This window comes from Marmota flaviventris, chromosome 3 (genome assembly GCF_047511675.1).
Source record: "Marmota flaviventris isolate mMarFla1 chromosome 3, mMarFla1.hap1, whole genome shotgun sequence".
Lineage (NCBI taxonomy): Eukaryota > Metazoa > Chordata > Mammalia > Rodentia > Sciuridae > Marmota > Marmota flaviventris.
The window spans coordinates 20,184,907-20,209,819 of record NC_092500.1 but is presented as its reverse complement, the minus strand read 5'-3'; the positions used below and the strand labels follow the sequence as shown (position 1 = coordinate 20,209,819).

At 38.0% G+C, this 24,913-nt stretch overlaps 1 protein-coding gene across 7 annotated transcripts in view; it reads left to right on the top strand.

Moving 5' to 3' along the window:
- Ano4 (anoctamin 4) overlaps window positions 1-24,913 on the top strand; it is a 310,833-nt gene that overhangs the window by 101,727 nt on the left and 184,193 nt on the right. For all 7 annotated transcript variants that reach the window (XM_071609597.1, XM_027928930.2, XM_071609600.1 and 4 more), the window contains exon 2: window positions 12,260-12,457. In XM_071609597.1, the coding sequence (XP_071465698.1) occupies window positions 12,403-12,457 (55 nt within the window). In that variant the 5' untranslated portion in view covers window positions 12,260-12,402. The remainder of the gene's footprint in view (window positions 1-12,259; window positions 12,458-24,913) is intronic.

The window sequence follows — 24,913 nt, the reverse complement described above, 5'->3', positions numbered from 1 at the left end:
CCAAAAACTCAAAATGTTTACTCTCTGACTCTTGATTAAAATGTATGTAGTCTTTCCATAGTCTACCTGTGCCACTTTGACATCTCTGTTCTCTTAGAGTTACTTTGTCACTTTTTTTTTTCTTGCAAGAATTTTCTCCTTTTGTAGACACAGATTCTGACTTTCTTGTTCTTATTTCTGTCCTTAGAGCTAGCAGGGCTCAGGGTTCAGTAGGTGTTGTTAGAAACAGAGTACTCTGTAAAAAAAAAAAGTTATTTTTGCAAAATTTTACTCACTTTCCTAAATGAAAAACTCTTTAAGGGGTTAATGTTTAATCATCGGATATTACTGGGAGTAAACCAGGTTGTGTTTTATTTATAGGTACAGTTTATGGGTTGCTAAGGTAAGCTACAAAGTTGAGTTCAAGGATCTTAAGGAATAATGTTCTTGTGCTCAGTTTGTAATATCACTTAATAAGTGGTTCCACTGGAGTTTAGGATTGCAGTGTACACAATATTGTATGGGTTTCACCATGTGAAATAGATGGCTAGTTCCTTCTTAGCTGTTTTTGTTGCCTACCTAGGTTGTAATAATATTTGACTGTGCTACTCTCTTTAGAAAAACACCAAATAGTTAAATTCATTTTAGGAAAAGCAGAGATGATTCACTAGATTCTTAGTGAGAAACCAAGTGACCTTGATTTTTCTTTGTTGTATATCCAGGAAGTATTGATGTCCTTCTCCACATTACATTAGACACCCTTGCTTTTTGCCACTTCCGACCTGGTGGATGCTTTTCTGTCAGACTGCCTTACATGAGAGCAAACACTATCTTTTAATCTCTGAATCCTTAGTGCTTGGCACAGAGAAAGCTCTTGACAATTGTTTAATGAATCAATATATAAACAATGGAAGATCCAAAAATAATCCCCAGGTATTGATTTTAAGCCATATACTTACAATTGTCTATTTCCATTTAAATCACATCCTTAAATATCTATGCCAATTTTCTGTTAAAATGACATGAAGTTGCTATCTATCTGTAAGAGACTGAGGAGGGGGTACATTGTACCTAAGTTCACAGAACACAAGGAAAACTCTTAAACTTCCATGAGGTGACAGAAAATTCATAGCTATTCTCTTAGAATTTCTCTGAGTAATGATTTAAGATAAATTAAATATCCTAGGGTTAGGACAAACGAGAAATCCAGGATTTAGAGTGACATTCAGAGAAGTGAAAAAAATAATCCCAAATGAGACAAAATGAAAAAAATCTTAGTGAATAAAGGATAAAGATAGCAAACATAGAGCATTTGAGAGCCTTCTATGGAAGATTTCAGTGGTGCTGGTTTGTAGGACATAGAACGATGAAGTATTAACATAGTATTCCGGAATGGATTTCTAAAACTCTCATAGTCAAGGTTCATTCAGAGCAAACAATTCTAATAAGCAAACATTTTAATAAAGAAATTTACTAATAAATAAATGTATTTGTTGATTGAAAAAGAAAGAAATTTCCTATGTTGCAAAGGAGTGGCTGATTTAAGGAAATTAACAAGAGACAATAAAGTACTCTGGGTCTAGCAACACTGGAGAGCCTTTACAAAATAATTTGGTCTTCCACATCCATGGATTCTGTATCCATGGTTTCAACCAACTATAAGTTGAAAATACATTTTTTTAAAAAAATCACATCTGTACTGAACATGTACAATTTTTTTCTTGTCATTATTGCCTTAACATTATAGTGTAACAACTATTTACATAACATTTAGTTACTTTCATTTGGGTATTGTAAGTAACTCAGAGGTGATTTAAAGTATATGGGAAGATGTGTGTAGTTTATATACAAATACTATGCCATTTTCTTTAAAGGATTTAGCACATCTGCAGACTTTGGTACCCTCAGGGGTAGAATGGTAGTCATGGATCCAATCTCCTGTGGATAACAAGGGCTGGATGTATTCCTAATGATGCAGGGAGAATATTAGAGGTCAGTAAGAGCAGGAGCCATGGAAGAGGGGCCAACAGGGTGGACCTTGTAGAAGAATTTCAAAAGTAGAAGAATCCTAAGACGTGCTAGAGCAGGAGAGGAGCAGGGAAGAGGTAATTCAACCTCTCTTCCTCCCACTCTCTAGCTCCTGCTTGTACTTCCATTGGTTGAGGCCAATTGGAAGCCTGTGAGGGTGCCAGGGTGGTATCAATGGCAGGATCAGCTTCTCAAGGTACAGAATACATGGAAAATGTTGGAGAATGGACTTTAGGTTTGCGGCGACCAAAAATATCATCAGGCATAGGGACCATCTCCAGCCCTCCAGTTTACAAATGAGACCCAGTGTAGGGAAATGAAAGAGTTGGAAGGCCATTGCTTTCAACTTTAACACTCACTAGTTCTACATCCTAATAAATCAGTATCCAAGTAGCAAAGGCAGTCGATAGCATTGACTGAAAGAATGAATGAAGGAGCATTTTTCTATCTTAAAGTGCATTTTCAACATGTTTGCTGTGGTGCATCCCAAAGTTGGAGTGGACCATAAGGTATTTAACTATTCCCTTATGAACAGCTATATCTCTATTCCAATATTAATATAATTAGAATAACTATTATCATTATAATGTCAGAATTATTCATTAGAATTATGATGCTAAGTACTGTTCATTGAATGTTCACTACATGTCAGGCACCATGTTATGTAAAAACACACATTTAACCCTCATTGCATATATTTGAGTTGGATATTTAAACTTCCATTTTGCAAAAGAAGAAACAGAGGCTCATATACAACTCAGTCATACCTTACCAAAAATCCCACACCTACTACAGGATGGACCCAGACTATCCACAATATCTATTCAACATGAAAGCCCATCTATTTACTGTTTTCCTTTTTTACAAAGATGTTTCATTTGGGATTTTTTGTATGTAAGTTTTAATGTGTCTTATAATTTCCTAGAAGGAAAATTAATATTTGTAGACAGAAACATCTTTGGTGTTTTTTTTTTTTTTTTTTTTTGGTACCAGGGATTAAACTCAGGGCCACTTAACCACTGAGCCACATCCCCAGCCCTTTTTATATTTTATTTAGAGATAGTCTCTTTAAGCTGCTGAGGCTGATTTGGAACTTGCAATCCTCCTGCCTCAGCCTCCTGAGCTAGGCAGGCACCACCACACCTGGCAAACATTCTTATTTTTGTTTTATTAAATTGTCTAATTGTCAGTAATGAGGCAGGAATGTCTCAGAGTCCTTGTTGTGTTATATCCTCATCAACAGTGATTAGCATCTTTTAAGAAGATAGATTTTATATTTTAGAGCAGTTTTAGAGTCTCAGCAAAATTGAGTAGAAAATACAGAGTTCCCACATATCCTCTGCCTTTCCACCTTTTCCCTTATTGCCTTCCCACACCAGAATGGAACATTTATTACAGTTATTATATTGATAAGTTATTGATACACCATCACCCCAAGCCCATAGTTTCCACTGATATTCACTCTTGGTGTTGTGCGTTTTCTGGATTTTGACACATTTCTGACATGTGTCCACCATCATAGTACCTTACAGAGTAGTTTCACTGCCCTAACAGTCCCTTGTGCTCTGCTTGTTCATCTCTCTATCCTCCCTGGCAGACACTTTTCTTTTAACTGTGTTTATTTTTTGCCTTTTCTGGAATGTCATGAATTGGAATTGTAGAACATGTATCTGTCCTTTTCTATTGGCCTATTTTACTTAGTAATACGCATTTAAGATTCCTGTATATCTTTTTCATGGCTCTGTAGCTCATTTCTTAGCACTGTGTACTGGTCCATGTTCTGGATGTTCCTAGTTTATTTATCCATTTACCAACTACAGGACATCTTGGTTACTTTCAAATCTAGGAATTTATGAATCAATTTGCTGGGAACTTTCATGTGCGGATTTTTGTGTGGATACAAGTTTTCAATTCATTTGAGTAAATATTAAAGAACATTATTGGATCATGTGGTAAGAGTATGTTCAGTTGTGTAAGAGACTGTCAAGTTATCTTCCAAAGTGGCTGTGCCATTTTGTATTCCCATCAGCAATGAATGAACATTCACTCCCTTATCCTTGCCAGAATTTGGTATTGCACTGTTTTTAATTTTCACCTTTTTATTAAGTGCGCAGTGATATCTAATTCTTGTTTAATTGGAATTTCTCTAATGACATATTCATCATTAAAAATTTTATTTTAAAAAAATTACTGGTATTTAATGGACAAAGAAAAATTGTATTCATTTATTGTCTACAATGCAATGTTTTAAAATGTGTTGACATTGTGAAATGGCTAAATTAACCTGATTAGTTCCTCAGATATTTGTTGTATTTGTAGTGAGAACACTTAAAATCTTTTCTCTCAGTGATTTTTAGTAATGCATTTATTTGTTAGTAACTGTCATCATTGTGCTATTCAATAGCTCTCCAGAATTTATTTCTCTATCTGTCTAAAGTTTTGTATACTTTGATTCTTCTCCCAACCCCTCTACCTCCCCCTACCCATTGGTAACTCCATTCTGTTCTCTGCTTCTATGAATTCATATTTTTTTAATTCCTCATTATACCTGAGATCATGTGGTATCTATCTTTCTATGCTTGGCTTATTTCACCTAACATAATGTCCTTCAGGTTCATCTGTATTGTCACAAGTGATAGGATTTCCTTCTTTTTAAAGGCAGAATAATATTCCTTTGTGTGTATGCCACATTTTTGTTATCCATTCATCTGCGGATGGACACTTAGGTTGATTCCATATCTTGGCTAATGTGAATAATGCTGTAGTCCATATGGGAATGAGGATATTTTTTCTATGCGCTGATTGTTTTCTTTGGACACATACTGCATCGTTTTAAAAAGAGTTTTAAATCACTCTTCATTAAAAAAAGAAAAAGAAAAGAAAACAAACATGGGCAGCTTTTAACTGTGAATGTGCTTGTAGGGGTAAAGAATAGAGTAGGAAATGCTGAGCTGATCCAGGTTCTTTTGATTTACTACTTCCCTTAGCTCGATTATGATCACTAAGTTCGAAACCATGGAGCAGCATGGTTTCTCCTACTGTGAAATACAGAGAAGTCACTGCAGGACAGAGAGAAGGCCCGGATTGGAGATAATAACCTACTCTGCCACGGTGGTCTCTGGAATCGGAGTCCTTCTAGTAGAATTCTGTAGCAGGAGAAGAAAAGGAGACTTTAATTCAGTCTGAGCAGCAGGAGAGCAAGAAGTTACAAAAAAGGGTGTAAAGAATCCAGAGGTAGATTTTAAGGAGGGAAAACACCAGGAACCTACATGTAGCACTCTATTTGAATTCAAGCAAGTCTGGTTGAACATTTGTACAGGCTCTTATCCTCTCTGAGTCTATAAATTCTTCATATTAACATTGAGCCAAAAGTTAAATCTGGGTACTTTATGTCTAGTCCTTAGCATTTTGGCCTTTTTTCAAAGTGCTTAAATGCCAAGTTAATGTGGCTTTGAACATACAACTGTCACAAAATTACAAATGACAGTGTCTTGGCAGGAAGTTCTTCCTGGTTTTGATGTGTTGGTGCTGCCAGATTTGTGTAACATGCTGATGCCAATCTGTCAAAAAGCCTGGTACAATATAAGAAAAACAGAAGGAGGCATGACATCCCAAGGACCAGGTGTGATGGAGGGTGTTGGGGCCACAGTCCATCCTCTCATCAGGCTACTGATAAGTAGTCCTCTACCTCAGGCCTTCAGGTTTCAAGAACATTTCTACCTCCCTTTATGGATTACATCTCAGACCACTTCCTGGAATGCACCTGTAGTCAGGTGCAATTCTGATGATGCTCAAAGTTCTTCAGAACCTGTCTGCCCTGGGCCCACCTGAGCTCACCTTACTGAGAGGTGGAAAAAATTCTGTCTCTTTAATGGGAACATGCCTAAGCTAATGTCACACCACATGTTCCCTTTTCTATGCATTCCTATGTGTTCAAGTTTTTTCCTCCTGGGATCCCATTTTATGAACCTTTTGTAAAGGATTTTTAAAAATATACAAATAAGAGGGGATATTAGGAAAGTTATAGAAAATTTGGGAAAGTAAATCCAGGTCTGAGAGTAACCAAGAACAATTCTACCTCCCTTCTGTTCAGCATGCAGGGCAGGTGAATGAAGTACTCCGTTTGCTTTCTACTTTGTAGTTTAAGAGAAAGGTAGAAATAAATGTCCCCTTCTGCAGATTATTATCTTCCTAATTAGGTAAAATGTTATATTTTGCTCATAGTGGTGACATTTAAAATATAGTTGTCCCATGATTTGCAAAGTAATTTACCTAAGAAATGACGAGGACAATGATGTGATACATAGACACTATTGCTGCAAGTTGTATAACATTGACAGAACTGCAGATATACCCATGGCAGGCGGCTCTTCTGAATCATAGGAATGACATTTAGATGAAAGAAAATCACTGTCACACAGGCAGGCTTCCACCGCGCAGTGCCGTCAGGAGTGGTGCCCCTTGGAAGTGGACCAGAGGGAAAAAATTTTATTGGGAGAGAGAAAAAAAAATCCTACATTTTAGAAAGAGTTTTTGAGAGTAAGGAAACTATATGAGGACCTTAAAGGAAATAAGAGCTTTGGTGTGGTTTTTTTTTTTTTTTTTTAAATCAACATTAAGCAGCTCTTTGTTTCTATGGACTTCACTGAATTTCTCAGAAAATTCAGGCCAAGTAGGAAAGGTGAGCTTGAAGTTTAGGAGACAGAGAAGAGCAGGAGGAATGACTTGGGCAGCTGGTCACACAGGGGTTTCGGAGGCACAGAGTGTACAAGATCTCTTGGGGACCTCAGAGATCCCCGCAGACATATAGGATGTAGAGAACAGATGGCCAGAGTCAACGTCTGGGAAATGCCCACTGTGGTAAGCTGATAAAACATATGTCCATGTGCTGATCCCTGAAATTTGTGAACATAACCTTATTTGGGAAAAGCCTCTTTGCAGATGGGATTAGGGTAAGAATTTTGAGGTGAGGAGATTATCCTGGATTATTTGGGTGGTCCCTAAATGTCATCACAAATGTCCTTATGAGAGAGAGGCAGAGAGAGACTAGACACAAAGGGTAGAAGGTGATGTGACACCAGAGACAGATTAGAGTGATGTGGGGCCACATGGCAAGGAACCCACGAAGTGCTGGCACCCACGAGAAGCTGAAGAAGGCAAAGAAAGAAAGAAAGAAAAAAAAATCATATTCTCCTCCAAAGCTTCTAGAAGAAATGTAGCCCTGCTAATTAAGACCTTGGTTTCAAATGTCTGGCCTCCAGAACTGTGAGATAATAATTTGTGATTTTATTAACCCACCATTGCTATAGTATTTGTTACAGCAACGTAGGAAACCACGGCCCCCCATTTTGGGAAACAGGAAAGTCAAGAAAGTTTAAAGAAGTAAAAGGTAGCCAAAAATTGTGTCATGAAAACTGAGGAAGAGTTTTAAACAGATGAGCAGAGGCAACCGTGTTAAATGTCAGAGCCCGAGGATAATGAAGAGGGAGGAGCAGCCATTGATATGATAGATGATGATGGCAGCTCACTGAAACTGAGCACCTGCTGTATACCAGACACTGCCATAGCACTTGAGAGGCATTTACTCAATCGACCTCACAACAGCCCTGTCAGGGATGAACTCAGTTATCCCAACTGAAGAGGTATGAAAAAAATCAGCACAAGGTAACATAATAGGCGGTGTGGCTAAGATTTGCACGCAGAATCTCTGACTATAGAACCCACATTTTTGACCACCATACGTGTGTCTCTCCCCTTGTTCCTAAAGATGTGTGTTTTCCAAGGTTCTGAACTTAGTCCTTTTATCAGGGTAGGTGATAGCCCTCAGGAGGAAGAGGTGTCTTCATAAAAATCATTTGAGGTGGAAAGAGGGAAGGAGTTGAAGTTTAGGTCACCCGGGCTCCATCTTCTCAGCTGAGGGAGGCAGCCAATTTTCAAGCCTCAGGAGTTTGGGAACGATGGTGAGGGTATAATGAGGAAGGAAGCATAAATTTGAAGCTTGTTGCCCAGATAAACATGCTTGGCGTCATCTCCTTGCATTACGTCCAAGGAGTCTTTGCAACTCCTAAAGTGCAGGGGAAGAAGGGGTGGAGGGAGGATCATCATCTCACATCTGCTGCATGGGAAGCGTTTTGCTCAGAGCTGAGGGGGGAAGAAGGGAAACATAAAATCTGATCCTTGCTGGTAGAGACTCTTAAACTAGTAGGATCAATGGGCCATGTGTACACCAGGAGGTGAGCAAGAGTTCAGAGTAGTTGCATAATGAGAGAAAATGGCAAGAAAATGGAATGTTGCCTGGAATAGCAGAGGAACTGGAAGGGCTTCAAGGAAGGACCAGTGCAAGCTGGTTTATAACGATGAAGGTGTTTGACTCAAGAACTAAGAAGACATTTTGGCATGGATGATGTCATGAGTGAAGTCTGCAAAAGAGAGTTCTAGAAGAGCTTGGGTCAAAGGAGTGTGCTTTAGTCAGCTTTTTTTTTTTTTTTTTTTGCCACCAAAAGACCTGACAAGAAAAATTTTAAGGAGGAAAAATTTATTTGGGGGCTCATGGTTTCATGGGCTCAGTCTGTTGATGGCCAACTCCATTCCTCAAGACCTGAGGCGAGGCAGAACATGATGGCAGAAGAGTGTGTTGGAGGAAAGTGGCTGAGGACATTGCACCAAGAAGCAGAAAGACTAAGTTCAGCTCATCAAATGTATACCCCAAAGGCACACCCCCAATGACTCACCTCCTCCAGCCACACCCCACCAGCCTACAGTGTCCACTAGTTAATCCCTGTCAGGGGCTTACTTCACTGATTGGAGTAAGGCTCTATAACCCCATCAGTTCACCTCTAAACCTTCTGGCATTATCTCACATGTGAGCTTTGGGGGACACCTGATATCTAAACCATAATAGAGTGTCAGAATTCTGCACCTTCTAATCCCTGCCTGGGTAAATCTCTAAGTTATCCAGAACCACTGCAGACCTAAACGGTTTATCTCTGTGTTAGTATTTAGTTTGTCAGACTACACGGTATAGGGTTCAAATGCCAGTGAATCAGTCTCTGTATGACCTTGGACCAGTAACTCTTGAGTCTCAGGTTTCCCATTTGTAAAATGCAGATATTAATTCTCTGGTTTTTTATGGTAGTGATAAGACATTGATGAGATAATGATCAATATTAAGCACAGTGCCTGGCATTTAATAGATAAGCAATGTCAACATTTTTTTTCTGAAGTAATTAAGAACAAATTGGATGGTGCAATTTATTGGCTAACAATTCATTTCTAGACATGTGACTTCTGAATCTTCTACAAATCTTAACCTTCTCAGATGTCTGGAGTTTATTTGCTCTCTGGTGTACTATCTATTCATTTATACATCTCTCTGTCTCCCCTGGACTTAGCTCCCATATAAGGAGAGCTCTGATGGGCCAGGCCCTTTGTCTGCACCTCTGAGGACTCTTGATTCTTAAAGAATGGAATGGATTTTCTCAGGCATTAGGGATTCTTCCCAAATTCCTGTGTAACAGACACACTTTCCTCATATCCAGCCTCTCCAGATGATATTCATTAACTGTTCTTTATTTTTGACATTTCCCCCATAATACACATTATTATATTTTCTAACCTAGGATTCAACATTTCTAAGTAGCTATGTCATTTATTTCCATGGTGTAATAGTTATTGTCTGATGTCATTTTGTGCTTCCTTGAAGGGAGTTACCCAAGAGTTTCGAAGTGCCAGACTGAGTCATAATCCCATTCCAATCTTCCACAAGTGGGTCAAGAAGCAGCATTTTGGGGACAGTGGTTTATTTCATAGTTGCAGGCTGAGACTGTGTGTATCATCTGATGTTGATTTCAGATGTCTCTCCCATTCCCTTCATCTGTCACATGCGAGTTCATCTGGATTATTCTGGAGTCTTGATGTATTTACAGATGCTCAGGCTGCACATAAGTAGAAATATGGAAATAATAATAAATGTGTCGTGGAGCAGGGTGGAGTGGAAGAAAAACAGGTTGATACTGAGGTATCAGTCATACCCACAGAGAGAGACATTTAGGTTTAGAAGGTTCACACAGTCTGGGCATTGGTGAGAAAGTCTGCCAGACTGTCTCCCAACCTGGTTGAGTCTTCCAAAACTGAGGCTCAAGCTTACAGCATCGTGGGCTTAGCAACCAGATCTTGGGGACCGACTCACAGTAAGCAATTCATGAGGAGGTAAATGTGTAAAAGCCCAGGACAGCAGTTGGTTAGCTCACACTGAGCACCCTGCCTGCTGGTAGGCAGTGATGCTGGTGTGATTACTTTCTTCCTGTACTAGGAGCCAAGTTCCATTCCGTATGTCATCTGGCAGACTCCGTCAGAATGAGGACAGTTAGTGATAAAGAAGAGTAGAATCATACATTAGGGCTGACTGGCTGTGCAATTCCAATTCTTAAAGTTCAAGACTGCTTTTTGGACCGGCACTGCACATATTTGTCTCTATTGCACTGTTTTAATGTTTTCTTTGCTAGCCAACCCCATTCTAATTTGAATTTTCCTTTCTTAAGGTTCATTAGAACTTATAAATTGACCCCCGGGGAAGGGAATTTAAGGTGACTCTTCATATCTTTGGCATGACCAATGATTGATGGTTTTGCAGTTTATCTGTGAGTGCAGGTTTATTATTACCTCTATTACTGGGATTTTAGTAGACTTCTCACAGTGGCCTCCAAGTACTAATAATCTATAAATGTATTGTTTTCTCTTACCAGGCTTCAGTCTCCTTATCTGTAAAAGGCATCAACTCTAAATACTAAAATAACTTCCAACTCTAAATTTATACTTTCAGGTTTCAAAAGATTCTTTTTGGGGGTGGGGTACTGAGGATTGAACTCAGAGTCACTCAACCACTGAGCCACATCCCCAGTCCTATTTTGTATTTTATTTAGAGACAGGGTCTCACTGAGTTGCTTAGTGCCTCATCCTTGCTGAGGCTGGCTTTGAACTCGAGATCCTCCTGTCTTAGCCTCCTGAGCCACTGGGATACAGTTGTGCCACACCCAGCCCGGCTCAAAAGATTCTTAATGAAAAATTCTGCAATTTGGTGAAGCTTAGCTTTCCTCTGTCAGATAACATGATTCCTGATAAGTCCCACTGCCTTGATGGCATTATAAGACTAATACTCTCTTTAAAAAACAGAGCTGGATTCTGCCATCTATGAGTTTGAATTCTAGTTCTGTCCTCACAGAGTTTCTTTGGATAAATCCTGTCACCTTTCATATTTTACTGGGGATTCTAAAATGATTTTATAATTTTCTTTCCCATCAGCATTTATTAACAGGAAATTTTCTATAGTGAATAACTTTCTTTCAGCAACTCTTTGTGTCTTTTGAAATATTGTGGGTAAAGGGAAGGCAGGATACATGCTTACTTTTTCCCTTTTATCAATTTCCTGAATAATGAATTGGTATTTTAACAAACACCAATGGCAATCAGTGAGCATTTTAAAAAATACATCTTTTGAGCTCAGAACTTTTTTGACCAGTTGATATATATCAGTGGATATAATCCACTTTGATGAAATTGATGTAAGTCAACATGATCAATATATGCTTTTGATGAGATTGACATGATATCTAAAATTGGCTTTAGACTACTCCAACAATGAAAAAAGCAGACCAACAACAAAGGGAGAGGGACAGATGGAGCAAAAATGGAAAAGTCTTGGTATTTGTTGCCGGGGATAGGTGCATGGGTTTCGTAATACTATTATTTTACATTCCGTCTGTCTGAAATTCTCTTGAATAAAATATTTCTAAAAATTCACATAATTCTAGATTATCGGAGGTGTAAATGTGGATGACTCTGACTATCTGTGCATTCCATAGAGAATGTTCCTTGATTTGTACTGAAATTCCAGTCACTTCAGAAACAGTTCCTAAGCCCCACAGCCCCTGACAACAGCGTGCCAAATATGTGCATATTTTCCTAGGACTTTGAAAATAATTTTGATAAAAGTTTACTGTTTGATTTTGTTGAACATACATTCCTAAAAGTCTTGCTGTGATTACTAAGGACATCCATTTTTGAAAGAAGCAATGTTTAGTAAATAACGTTATATGAAAATCTACTGATATTACAATTCTAGTATCACTAGCATTTCTTAGGAATTTGAAACATTCTGGCTTATGCTCGCTGGTATTCATGCAAGAACATAACCTGACATTTTAGTCATTCGGAACTGACTTCTTTAGTCTAATGGTGCTATTTCTCGTTCTAGGTTTAAGTTTATCTATTCATGGGGCTGAAAAGCGTTTGCAAATCCATCAACGGCGAAGTGTGGCAAGCCGTCCAGGGTCACGTCGTCGCCTGCCCGTGGTCAGGCATTCCTCACTCCCACCAGGCAGAAGAAGGTCAATAAAAATGGAGGCAAGCTCTTCTGGAATCACTAATGGAAAAACCAAAATTTTCCATGCAGGTAATGCATGGGGAAGTTCAACAGGGACCCATTTTTACAGCAACCCGACACAGCCTTCATTACATTCATTATGCTATACGTCCAATTAAGTTTATTTTATTTTTTTCCCAGAAGTCTTGTTTCATACTCTTTCTCTATCTTTACTTCAGTCAGTGGTAAATCGCCACCAAGACCAATAACAGGAGATGGATATATCAGAAGAGATTAAGAATTCATTCCACCTACAGTGGTAGAATCTAAATGAAAATCAGACAGATAAACTCCTGCTCAGTTTAGAAAAACTTGTATACTAAAATAGAGATTTGGCCTTTTTCCTGATAATTTACTCTAAAATAGCTCAGAAAAAAAAATTCAAGCTAAAAGTACCCACTTAAAAACCCAAGTTATCTGGATTGTCTTGCTCACATCCTCCTGAGGTCAGGGGAGAAGACTAGAGTCATTGTATTAGGTTTCATGGCCTCTGGGATGCACTTGTGGTCTCTTAAAAATGTTAAAAACAATTCTACATTAAAGCATGTGATTCCAACTAAAATGTTGTATGTGTTTGTTTGGGGGAGAAGCTCATTTAAATATTCATTCATTCATTCATTCATTCAACAAATACTTATTGAGTAGGCTAGTCATTGTTTTGGATGATGAAGAAACATCATTTAAAAGGTAATGTTCCTGGAAGGTGATGTTGTGGACATGTTGAATTACAAGGGAATTTAGATATCATTCAGAATAACTCACCCAATCTTAATTATTTTCTGTAATGTCCTAGCAGGTGGTGACCTAATCCCCAGGGAAGCCAAGTCTCAACCTCTTGCCATGTCATACCATCTCCTCCCATGAGTTGGTAAACTTGTTTCTCAACCTTTCCAAAAAACCTCAAGGTCACCGGGCATGAATTACAGGAGGTTCCTTTTGCTCTGTCTTCAAATATATCATTATTGATTCCTATCCTTCCCTTTGTTTCCCTAGTTTTCAGAAGTTGAGGGACCTCCCACCATCTTGGAACAGGACTTTACCTGTGTCCTTTGAGCCTCAGTCACCTCTTCTTCCTTGAACCTTGCTCAGGAAAACGTATCCCCTTGTTTTCACCTCTTGTTTCCCTTCCTACACTGCTGGCCATTCACTCTGAGGCCATGCAAAGACCCAAGCTTCTCCCATTCTGAGCATCTTCATTTGATACTGTGTCGCCTTCTCTCTTCTGCCACTTTCCCCTCCTCCCTTATAAACAAAACTTTGGGCAGAATAATCTACTTTCCAGTCACCCTTCAGCCAATCCAATCTAGTTTCCAGTTCTTCCTCTCCACTGTGGCCATTATTGAGGACCTTAGTGACCTCCTTTTATCACAAGTGGTAGATGCTTGCCACACCCTTCGGATGCTGCAGACCTGGTTGGACCACATACTTCTTCCCAGAACACTGTTCCCTATGCTTTTGTAACAAACTTTTGACTTCTCCTCTTCTCCCACGTGTAGCTTTGCTGTTTTCCCAATGTCTAGTATCTCTCTCTCTTCCTCTTGCCTCCTGTCCCAGTTCATCCTCTATAGCAAATCCTGAAAGAGTCATCTCTCTCCCTGATCGTTGTATGCACCTTGCTTGTCCTATTGTTGATAGGGTCAAACCCAAGTGCCTTAGTACGTTAAAAAGAAATGTACTTTTCATCCTTCAATTTTTCACCTGATTCTGCCTTAAATTTTATTACCCTACTGTATCTATTAGGATTCAACTGGAAAAACATAAGTGGTGTACTAGAGACTGATTGTAGGAAATTGGCTTTTGTCATGTTGGGACTGAGCAGGCACGTTTGACTTCTATAGGGCAGGCCATCTGGAAGGGTGGGCTGTAACGCTCATGCACAGCGACAGCTGCTGTCCACAGGTGGAACTTCTTCCCGGAGGCCTTAGTTCTGTGTTTAAGGCCTTTCAACAGATAGGATCAATTCTCCCTAAATTATGACTAGTTAGGGAACGGGGAACAGACCATCACATCTGTTCATATTGATGGGCTTTCAGTTCTTTAAACATGTAGTGCTATTTCATGCCTCTGAACCTTTGCATATGCCGCTCTTTCTAGGATTCCCTGGTTTTGCTCCATTATCTTTTCTCATTTTGATATTATCTGTCTGTCTTCTGCAAGGTCTTCAAGGCCAGTTTGGATTGTTCATCTTTGTACTCCCAATAAATATTTATAGGGTAGAACCAAACGGAACTCCATCAGCGGTTTTTTAGAGCTTACGATAGCTTTTTAATTGCTCTGCCTGCCTGCCTTTTAATGAGTACTTGAGATACATCAGAGAATAGACAAAAATTCCTGCCCTAGGAGAGATCACTTACTAGGTGGGAGAAAGAATAAATCAACATAATAAATAGATAAACTATACAATATATAACCAATATTATAGTTGTATACAGCCATCTTTTAGTTGTAATTACTGTATATAGTTACATATTAACTATATATAACATAATAAATATGTAGTGTTTATGATGAGGGCATTATGGATTAAAGTATAAGTAGAGGAATCAGGTAGTGGAGAGTGGGCATGTTATAATTCTATCAGGTGGGCAGGGTAGGTCACATCGTGGAGATGTACAATCAAAGAATAGAAGTAGCTGAGGACCATGATGTTTGGGCAACTGAATTCCCTAGGGTAGGAGTCAATCTGCCAGTTTGAAGAAGCATACGGAGGTCAATGAACCAAGAATGTAGTGAGCAAGGAGGAAAAACTCTGCTTAATGAAGTCATAGGGACCAGATGTAGCAGGCCATTGTAAGTACTTTAAACTTACAGTGGGAGATGTTTAAAATGGGAGATGTTAGAAGGTTTTGAGAATAAGAGTCTTATGACCTGAAATATCTTAATGAAATCACTTCAGTTATTTGAGGATACACTATGAGGTAGTGGGGAGAGGATAAAAAGAGGAAGGTCAAATAGGAAACCTCCAAAATCATCTAGTTGAGAGATGATAGTAGTTCTGACTTAGAGTAGAAGATATGATGGTGATAATTTAGATTCTGGATATATTTTTAAATTGGACCAACATAATTCTCCAATAGATTGTAAGTGGGGTAAGGGAAAAAAGGGTTAAAGATGACTCAAAAAGTTTTTGATATGAATAAGTTGTCTTACTATTATCTGAGATTGGGAAGGCTGCAGGGGAAGAATATTTGTCTGGTTTGAGGGCAAAGTAAGGCTGAGATCAGAATTTGGATCATGGATATGATATTCAAGAAGTGGCAAGATCATGTGGGTGGGAGGATAAACATGTCTGGAGTTAAGAGATTAATCCACAAAGGAGATTTAAAATTGACAGCTGTGTCATATACATGACATTCAAAGTCATTGTATAGAAAGAGATGACTAAATGAAGAAATACAGTTGGTCCCTCATTTTGGTAAGTTTTGCATCTCTGTATTTAATCAAGTGCATATCAAAATTATTTGGAAAATACATTTATATATGCAGAACATGAACAGACTTTTTCTCTTATCATTATTCCCTAAACAATACATAAAGCATTTACATCTTAGTAGGTATTGCAAGTGAAAGGAATGTGAAAAACTGAGAGATGGGCGAGCAAGAAATGAAAGACGGAGACCAGGCAGAGATATACATGAGAATTTATTTGTCAGAGCTGACAAATAAAGGCACATTTCTCCATAGATGGAGAGAGGCAAAACAGGCTTGGGGTTTGGGACTTTTATGGGGCAGGCTCAGGGATTAGATCTGTGGAGGGGGCAGTGAAAGGTTGGGTTGGTATGAGGGAGTGGTGAGCCTTTCTCAAAAACACCCTTGGGCAGGAAAGCATAATTTTTCTTAAAATGGCAGCTGTCATTTAAGATAGCTGTCCAAGCAAGGACCTTATAGAAAGTATTATAAGATGATTTAAAATATACAGGAGGATGGGACTGGTTACATGCAATACTATACCATTTTATATAATGGACTTGAATATCATAGATTTTTCACACCCATGGGGTGTCCAGAAACCAAACCCCTATGAATACTGAAAGATAAGTATATAGACAGAGAGGGTAAAGGATGAAGGACTAAGACCTGGGGCAATTCAACACAGTAATAAATGGTCATAGAGGATATAAACCACCAGTAAGAAAGGCCAAGAAAAATGCAGCAATAATGATTAGCAACGTCAGGCTACAAGTTGAAAGTCAAGTAAGTTGAGGACTGAGAATTGGCCATTGATTTTAGTAAAATGAAAAAGTTAATGGTGATTTGGATAAGAGCAGTTTTGGTGACATGGTAGAGATGAAGCCATGATTGAAGTGGGTTTAAGAGAGAATGAAGGCTACAAATAGATGCTGTGGATATAGACAACTTTTTTTTTTCCTATGGAGGACAGTGAAGGAACAAGGAAGCTACTAGGGAGTAAAAGTGAGGCAGATAGAGTTTCTTTTCAAAATAGCAAACCTTCAGTAGAGAGTGCATGATATTAAAGAGAGGTGAGAATTTGTGAGGTGGTGTCCATGGCAGGTCAGGAATTACGCATAATAAGGTCATAGATAGCATCTGTAATGATAGTAGCTAACAGGTGGGAAGATGGAATAGATGGTTTTCGGCAGGTGTGATGGGGGTATGAGAATTTTTTTTCCCATTGTGTAAGTTTTATCTTTAATGTGGTCACCACTGTGAATGAGAATGAAGCCAGAGATGAAACCAAACATGAAGGGAAGGGAGTGACCACAATGATTGATTATGTGACTTAAGCCTAGGGAACACGGGGGTAAAGACATGAAGGAGGAGAAGAATGCTGAAAAGTTGGTAGGACCAGTTGGATGGAGGTCTTAGAGGGGTCCAAAGGGTGTTGAAGTTAGGGTAATGAAAGAAAGAGCTGGCAAAGTAAGAATAGATAGATGGTCAGTCAGTGAGACAAACAGCACTGATATTGCAGAGGTGGGTACTATTTCTGGGAAAGACAAGGTCTAGACCAGAGTTTAAAGTAAGAGACTGTACTGGGGCATGGGGTAAGATTATTGAAGGCTTCCCAGGGACTGAGAGGCAAGAGTATGGGAAAGATCATTTATACATGCAGTCAGCCCTTCTTATCCATGGATTCTATTCTGCATTTGTGGACTCAACCCAATGTGTATCAAAAATATTCGGAAAAAAATTGTTTCTTTAATGAATGTGTACAGACATTTTTCTTGTGATTTGTGATTTTTTCTCAAAACAATATCACTTGCATCACATTAGGTGATATAAGTAATATAGAGATGATTTAAATTACCCTGGAGGCTGTGTGGAGGTTAAATGCAAGGGTGTATGTAAGGGACTTGAGCATTTTATGCAAGGGACTTGGGCATCTGCAGGATTTGCTATCAGTGGAGGATCTTGGAACCAATCTACCTTGGATACTGAGGGATAGTTTTAAATTGAAATGGTCAGGAATTGGTCGGGTAGTTTTGGGAAGAATGATGAGCCAGGTTAACTGCATCAAGGAATAAGGGAATGTAACCTGGGAGATAGCAGGTGAGTGCAGAGATGAAGAATAGAAGGCGACACAATAAAACAGTGTAAGATTCAAGGCTGGGGGTGTTTAGGGAAAAGGGAAGGATCATGGTTAAAGGTAGCCTTGAGACTCAAGGAAGATACCTGCTCCTCCTTCTAATCCAGCTGGTGCCAGGTCTATAGGAAAAAATAGAAAGAAAGAACCACTGGGACATAGTGGCCTCTAGGAAAATCTAGGTTTTTATCAGATCCAGATGAAGGGAGCAATCTGAGAAGAGGTTGATGATAGACAAGAATTCTGGAGGGCTTAGTAGAAGAGTTTGGGTGTTATCTTACTGCCTTTTCTGGCTCTCTCCATTTAATTTTTCCAAACCACCTCAAAGTCCCATCCTGGAGAAGATGATTAGCCTTAGCTCTCCTTTTAAAAATCTTTAGGATTATCCAGAAGAAAGTGCTGCCTTGGGAGCCCATTTTTCAAGTCCTCTATAATTTAAACTCTCCCTACTTTTCTGAACTTTTCTCCTTTGATATTCCCATTACCCACTTTTCCATCACTTTTCACAATTTCTCTATTAGGCTTTTGCTCCTTCATTTCTCAGCCATTTCTTGAGCACCTTTATTTTAGAGTGCTCTTCCCCAATAAATCTCTAGCTCTTTCATTGCTCAGTATGTCATTCAAATTCCTCTTCCTCCAAGAGATCTTTTGAGAGCTCACTGGTTGGAATTGATGTCTCACTTCACCATGCTTCCACAGAACTTGGAAGCCTGATAAAAGTTCACCTGATTTAGAGTGTCACACTTCTGGAAGGCAGAAATTATACTGGATTAATCTTTGTATCCTCTATCACTCCTAACTAACCCCATGCACTGTTCAGAGTAGGTTCTTAATAAATGATTATTTGTTTCTTGTCAAAATCTATTCTACCTGCCAGATTCGGGTTTGCATTCTGAAATTTTACAGACTAAATCTAATTTTACTTTCATGCACTCCTTCAGCTGTTTAAAAACTCATCCTGAATTATTTTCCAACTGAAACATTTCCTGGTTTCTTTACTGCTTTGTTAAATGACATGATATTAAAATTCTTCACCATCTTACCCATTCTGCTCCTGGAAACAGTCTTATTTCATTAGACTTTGAAAATACAGTGCTTGGACTTGAATGGAATATTCTGTTATAAGCTGACCCAGACAGAGTAGAATCAGTCTGTTCTTTCCTCTAATTGATATTCTTTTCTATTAGTATAATAAAAATTAAAGAAATGTTATTTAGACACTTCCTAATGGTGTAATATCAACATGGGATAATTTAGCAAGTCTTAAGTTCTCTGCCCTTACTTTAAGAACACATCACTACATTTATCTATTTATCATGGTGTCACAGGTTACTAAAACCTACATACATTGACTGTTGGTTGAAAATATAAGTAAAGCCAACCCTTTAGCACAGAATAATAATTAAGAAAAATTATGTTTAAAAATTACAATTAGAAACCATTTTTTAAAAGTATATTTAAAGATCATTTTATTCTGGCAAGGTAGCATGTGATTTAAGTTCCATCCTCTTTATTCTTAGTGTATTTGCACTAATGCATCATAGTTCTTGGTGGAAGATTATGAAAGAGCTCTCAAACTGAGTTTCTTACTTATATAGTGAGTCATAGATTTTAGAAGTATACAGATGTGTTAGTCATCTTGAGGCCTTTTAAGTCATCCATCTACTCTTCACAAAGTTGATGATTTCAGTTCCCAAAGCACTGTCTAAAAGCCCACTCGGACTGGTAGCTTAGGGCCGAAAGAAAGAGCCTGCTACTGTTGTAGACTCTTCATGTTATCATCCTGGATGATTTCACTTCCTTTGTCTCTGCCCCGCTTCCTGAAATTTACAAACATTTCTGAATGCCTACTTTGTACTAACAAATACTTATTTGAAATACACCTTCCTTAGAACTGGAATGGTACCAAACTCAGGGAGCTCAGAGTCATGTTTAAGAGACAGTCAGGGTTCTTTGTTATAAAAACAAAAACCAAACCAATTATTTAATTCAAGCAAAGAAGGAATTTAAATTTGGAGAATGAAGAAAACTTAGGAAACTAGCTTTAAAAAAGGAATCAAAGTCAAAAAATGAGTTATTTGATTATCTGGAGTAAACGAACTCTTACGTTTTTCCATCACTTGGCCCATGTTTTCAAGCTTTGAAAGAGATGGTCCTATTGGCCATGGACCTTTCCTTTGGTTGGATTGATGGTGATGAGACAAAGGTTAGTACAGGAGGAGACCTCTCCTTTCAGCCTTCAGAATGGAAGGTTAGGACCCATTAATGTCTCTTTCCAAATGGATTATACACTGTGAGGGAGTGAGGGAGAGGCATATTCCCCAAAGGAAACAGAAGTGACATTAAGAAAGAATGTGGGAAAATACCCACTGTGGAACATGCACTTAACCTATTTTGATAGAAGTCAAATGGTATTAAGGGCTAGAATACAGATTTAAAGAAAGATGCAGGAGCATTCTGACTGTGGACTGTCAATAGGAAGAAAGGGAGATGACCACCCAGATGTAGGAAAGAGCATAATAAGACTGTGCACTACACTGGTTATGAATGCAAGCTTTGCTGTCAGGTTTAAGACCCAGATATGTCAACCTGATAGCCATACGGCCCTGGACAAATTACTTAATTTCTCTACATCTCAGTTTCCTGATCAGTAAAGAATGTTAATACCTATCTCACAGTATTAAGTGTTGCCAGATTAAATACAGGGCTCCCAGTGAATTCAAATTTTAGATAAACTAGTACTTTTTGAGTGTGTGTCCCCCAAATTGCACTTACTTATTATAAGAACATACTTATAATAAGAAATTATGTTGTTTATTTGAAATTCCAATTTAGCTGGACATCCTACGTTTTTATGCATTATGTCTGGCAAGCCTTTTATAGCCTTTTTGTGACAACTAAATAATTTCATTTCTGTCAAATACCCACTATGATGCCTGGTGCTTAGTAGGTGCTTAGTAGTAAATGGCAGTGATCATTTTTGTGTCCCCATCATGATAAGCAAAATTCAGAAGTCTTAAAGTGTACATGTCCCAGAATCATTTCCTGCTTAATCACCCCACCATACAGCAGCTTCACAGTGAGCCTGTGCCAGAACCCATAAGATGGGGTCTCATTATGCTGCATCGACAAAGGAGCCATTTGCTTCTATGTTGTATGGTTTGTTTCTTTCTTTGGATTGTTTCAGATGCTTCTCTTGCTTATTGATTTTGTATTGTCTGTATCCTTTAGTCAGTCAAAATTAATGAATATTATTTCTATTTCACTTTTATATAGGTAACTAATAAAGAATAAAATAGTACTAGATGTGGGTCTATAATTCAGGGTTCAAGAGAAGAGTGAACTGATGCATTGACTTCAGTTTTTTGAGTTTAAAGCTGTAAAGTTTAATGGGTAGATCAATTTTTCCCAACTTAATGTTATCAAATAGAATTGGAATCTTTCTGAAATATTTCTACTGTTACTTTTTCTTTATCAGTGAGGCCCATTATATAGTCCTGGAGAAGTTTCATTAGTCACAGAAAATGTCCTTTGTTCTCTTCTAGAGTTTGTAAAGTGACCTTTTGCTGGTATGTTTCATTACCTCCCAAAGCGATTTCTAACACAAGTATTTTTATAAACTTGAGTGGTCCTTTCCCCTTTGGTGCATGATTATTTCCCCCTTATATAAATATGGTATTTAAATGCTGAAACTTACAGATTTCATAGGAAAGAAACTTTAGGATTTTGTTTTTCCAATGAGCCAGAACAAGTAATGTGCTGTCTGAATACCTAGCATTAAATGCATAGTTTGACAAGAACAAAATTATAGCTACAATTTATTAAACACACCACTATATTCTCTATCTCAAAAAACACAAGTTATTTGTATTCATTATCTCATTTAATTCCCATTATATCTTCATTTTATTGTCCTTATTTTAGAGATGGGGAAAGTAAGGCTCAGAGAAGAGTAAGTCTAGTTCAAGGTCATACAGTCAGTAAGTCCTGGAGGCAAGACTCCCACTCAGGTGGCCTAATTCTCTCATTCAATGTGCTCTTATCATCTCCTTCAAACAACTTGGGAGCAATATTTCTAGCAAGTTAGCATAACAAAGCCTTGGAAAATTTAATTTTAAAACTGCAATAGTTCAAACCTTAGCATAAGAAAACCAACTGAAAAAAGGTCCAGTTAGATTCTTTTGAACACAAATGCAGTCATTTGAATAAATTCTTCTTATTTTTTTTCTATATAAGTAACATTCCACTTTGTAGCTTTTCTGCTTTTTCTAGTTAGCACTGGGCTTTTAATTTTTCATTCTCCTGTTTTCTGGTTCTGGTATTATAAAATTTATTCCTATTTCCCTGAGTTTTGAAGATTACTTTCTGGAACCAAAGTCAAGATTTGGTCTCAAATTAGGGAATAAATTGAACTCAATAAGTACCTTTCAAGATACTTCTTATATAGGAAAGAAAAATAAGGAAAAGGCAAATGTATGGCAAATTTTTGGAAGGATACTTATGATACCAGCATCTTACATTGAGATGATATTCTGTTTTCCAAAGAGCATCCACAAATGTTTCTCTTACATTTCATTTAGTTCTTACAGCAGTCTGTAGAGTGCAATTACCCTTATTCTGTTGTGGTTCAGAAAATGAAATTACCTGTCCCAAAGTGCAAATTTAGTAATTGATGGACTCCCCTCTAGAACCTGTATTTTTAAATTTCTTATGGGACTTTTCCCCCCACAGTGCCAACTTTGGTTTCTTAAAAATGAGAATTAGTTGAGTGTGAAACTTTGTTGTTTTCTCTTCCCCCTTTCTGCAAACAGATATTATTGAAAACAGACTGAGGCTTGTTTACTGAACCTAAGGAATCTGGATACTCTACTGAATAGCTCTGAAGCTGAGACAGAATTCTGTTTCCCAGTTTGTGAGATGGATTTTTGTTATGGGTAGTAGAGAAAGTCTTTCATGACTTTGAAATTGTAGGAAAGAAGATCCATAAGGGCTGCTTTAGACTTCTCTTTTGTTTCTCATTTTGTTGAAGGTGAAGGCGGTGCCTTTCAAAACAGTGCTGTGGTTTAGAAATAACAGAAATCATACATCATTTGGATCTCTTCCTCTTTAAGTGGAGTTCTTTTCAATGTGTGATTTGAGTTGAGTAAATAAGGGTGTGCATAGGAAAAGAAGCTATTTTGGGCCTAGCCAAATGCAGGCATTGGTTATCAGTGCTCCTTGCTATCATTTGCTGAGTAATAAAATTGTGTTTTCTAAAAATACATACCAAAATTCTTCACTTATTTGCATTTTATTTTTCCTTTGCCAAGGGACACATGCACATTCTCTTGACCTATGTGATACATTTATACAGAATTTTCCAGAGGATCTTTTCACAAGTATTTGAATGAGAATTAGTGAATCACATAAAGTGAATGAGGGAAAGTCATACAAAAGGCAGCCACAAAGAAAACCAAATGATTAATTTCTGGGAAGAGAAATTTATTTGTAAAATTTAAAATTACTTATTTTACCCAAGACTATTTCAAATAGTTTACACTTAATAAGCTTGGGGATATTTAAATGTTTAGCTCAGATCATACAATTATAACGAGTAGGGAGTTGAGATTTAAAAGCATGAGCCTTTCGCCATGGTAAACAGTTGGTTGATAGTGAGCTTCTACTCTGCTTAGTTAACTGAGAGCTGGGCAGCCAAGGCACAAGGTGGGCAGAGTCCCGGCTTTCATGAGGCTTATCATGATGCATGTTGAACACTCATTTCAACTCCTTCTGTATACCCAGTCTTATGCATCAAGAGAGTAAACATTAGAGTGAAGCTGAAAATCTCAGACTTTCTGGTCTGTAACTTCTCCTAATCCTGAGTTTCTCTCTTCCTCTCACCTACAAGAGTCCTTGTCATCCTAGCAACAGACGTTAGTATCCAAGAGATTGGAAGACACCAAGGATTCCCGCCTTCAGGGATTCTCAAGTCATTCCTGCTATTTGGAGCTTTTAGTGCAGGGTGTATTATAACCTAGGAGATCATGATTTTGCCATTCTTGGGAAACATGGAAGCAGTTTTGTTGAAGGTCAGCTGTTGTTGGGTGACTTTCGCAGTAGAATCATTTCCATTTTAGAGTTGAGAAACATCTCCCAGCTATTAGCCAAATGTGGCACTCCAGTCAGGATCCAGTGTAATTGGGTTATTAAGACCACTCAGTGTTAATCATCTGAAGGAAGAACTTTGGTCTTTTAGTGATTAATGTGGTGAATCAATCTGTTTATTCCTACTAACACAAACCAAGCTTTCTTCTGTAAGGGAGTGAACTTTCAACCTCAATAGTTATACAACACTAATAATGTAAAAGAGCATGGCTTATGGGTCTTTTACAATAGCTCTTATGATACCTGTTTTATTGTGAAGCCTTTCTAGCTTATCGCATGCTGAATAAATTTTGTTGGATATTATCAATGAGGCTAAAGAAATAGAAGGATGGAAAGTCTTTCCAGAACTGGAGGACTATCCCACATATAAATCTAGAATTTCCAAAAAAAATTTCAGATCCTCCAGAAGAATTGTGTTAATTTCTTTTCTTTCTCTTTTTTTGAGATTTTTCTTGAGCATTGACTGATGCAGAGAAGGGCTGTAAAGATAAAATGTTCCTCTCTGCCTTCTTAATAGTTCTCCATCTTCACACTGTCATAGGAATACTGAATTCACCTATGGGGAGTTCAAATCAAAGCTCCCAATTTAAAATATGGTATCTTTGCAACCTATTAAGTCCAAAAACATTGCATATGAAGATTTATCTTAGATATTTAGCTCATGTTTTGAAATAGCACTGCTACCTATCCTGTAAAAAATGTTGCCTTTGAGGATTTGCATTAAATCTACTTCTCAGGGTAGGAGAAGTAGATTTAATGCAACTACCATTTTCTATTTGTGAAATATAAATAGGATATAG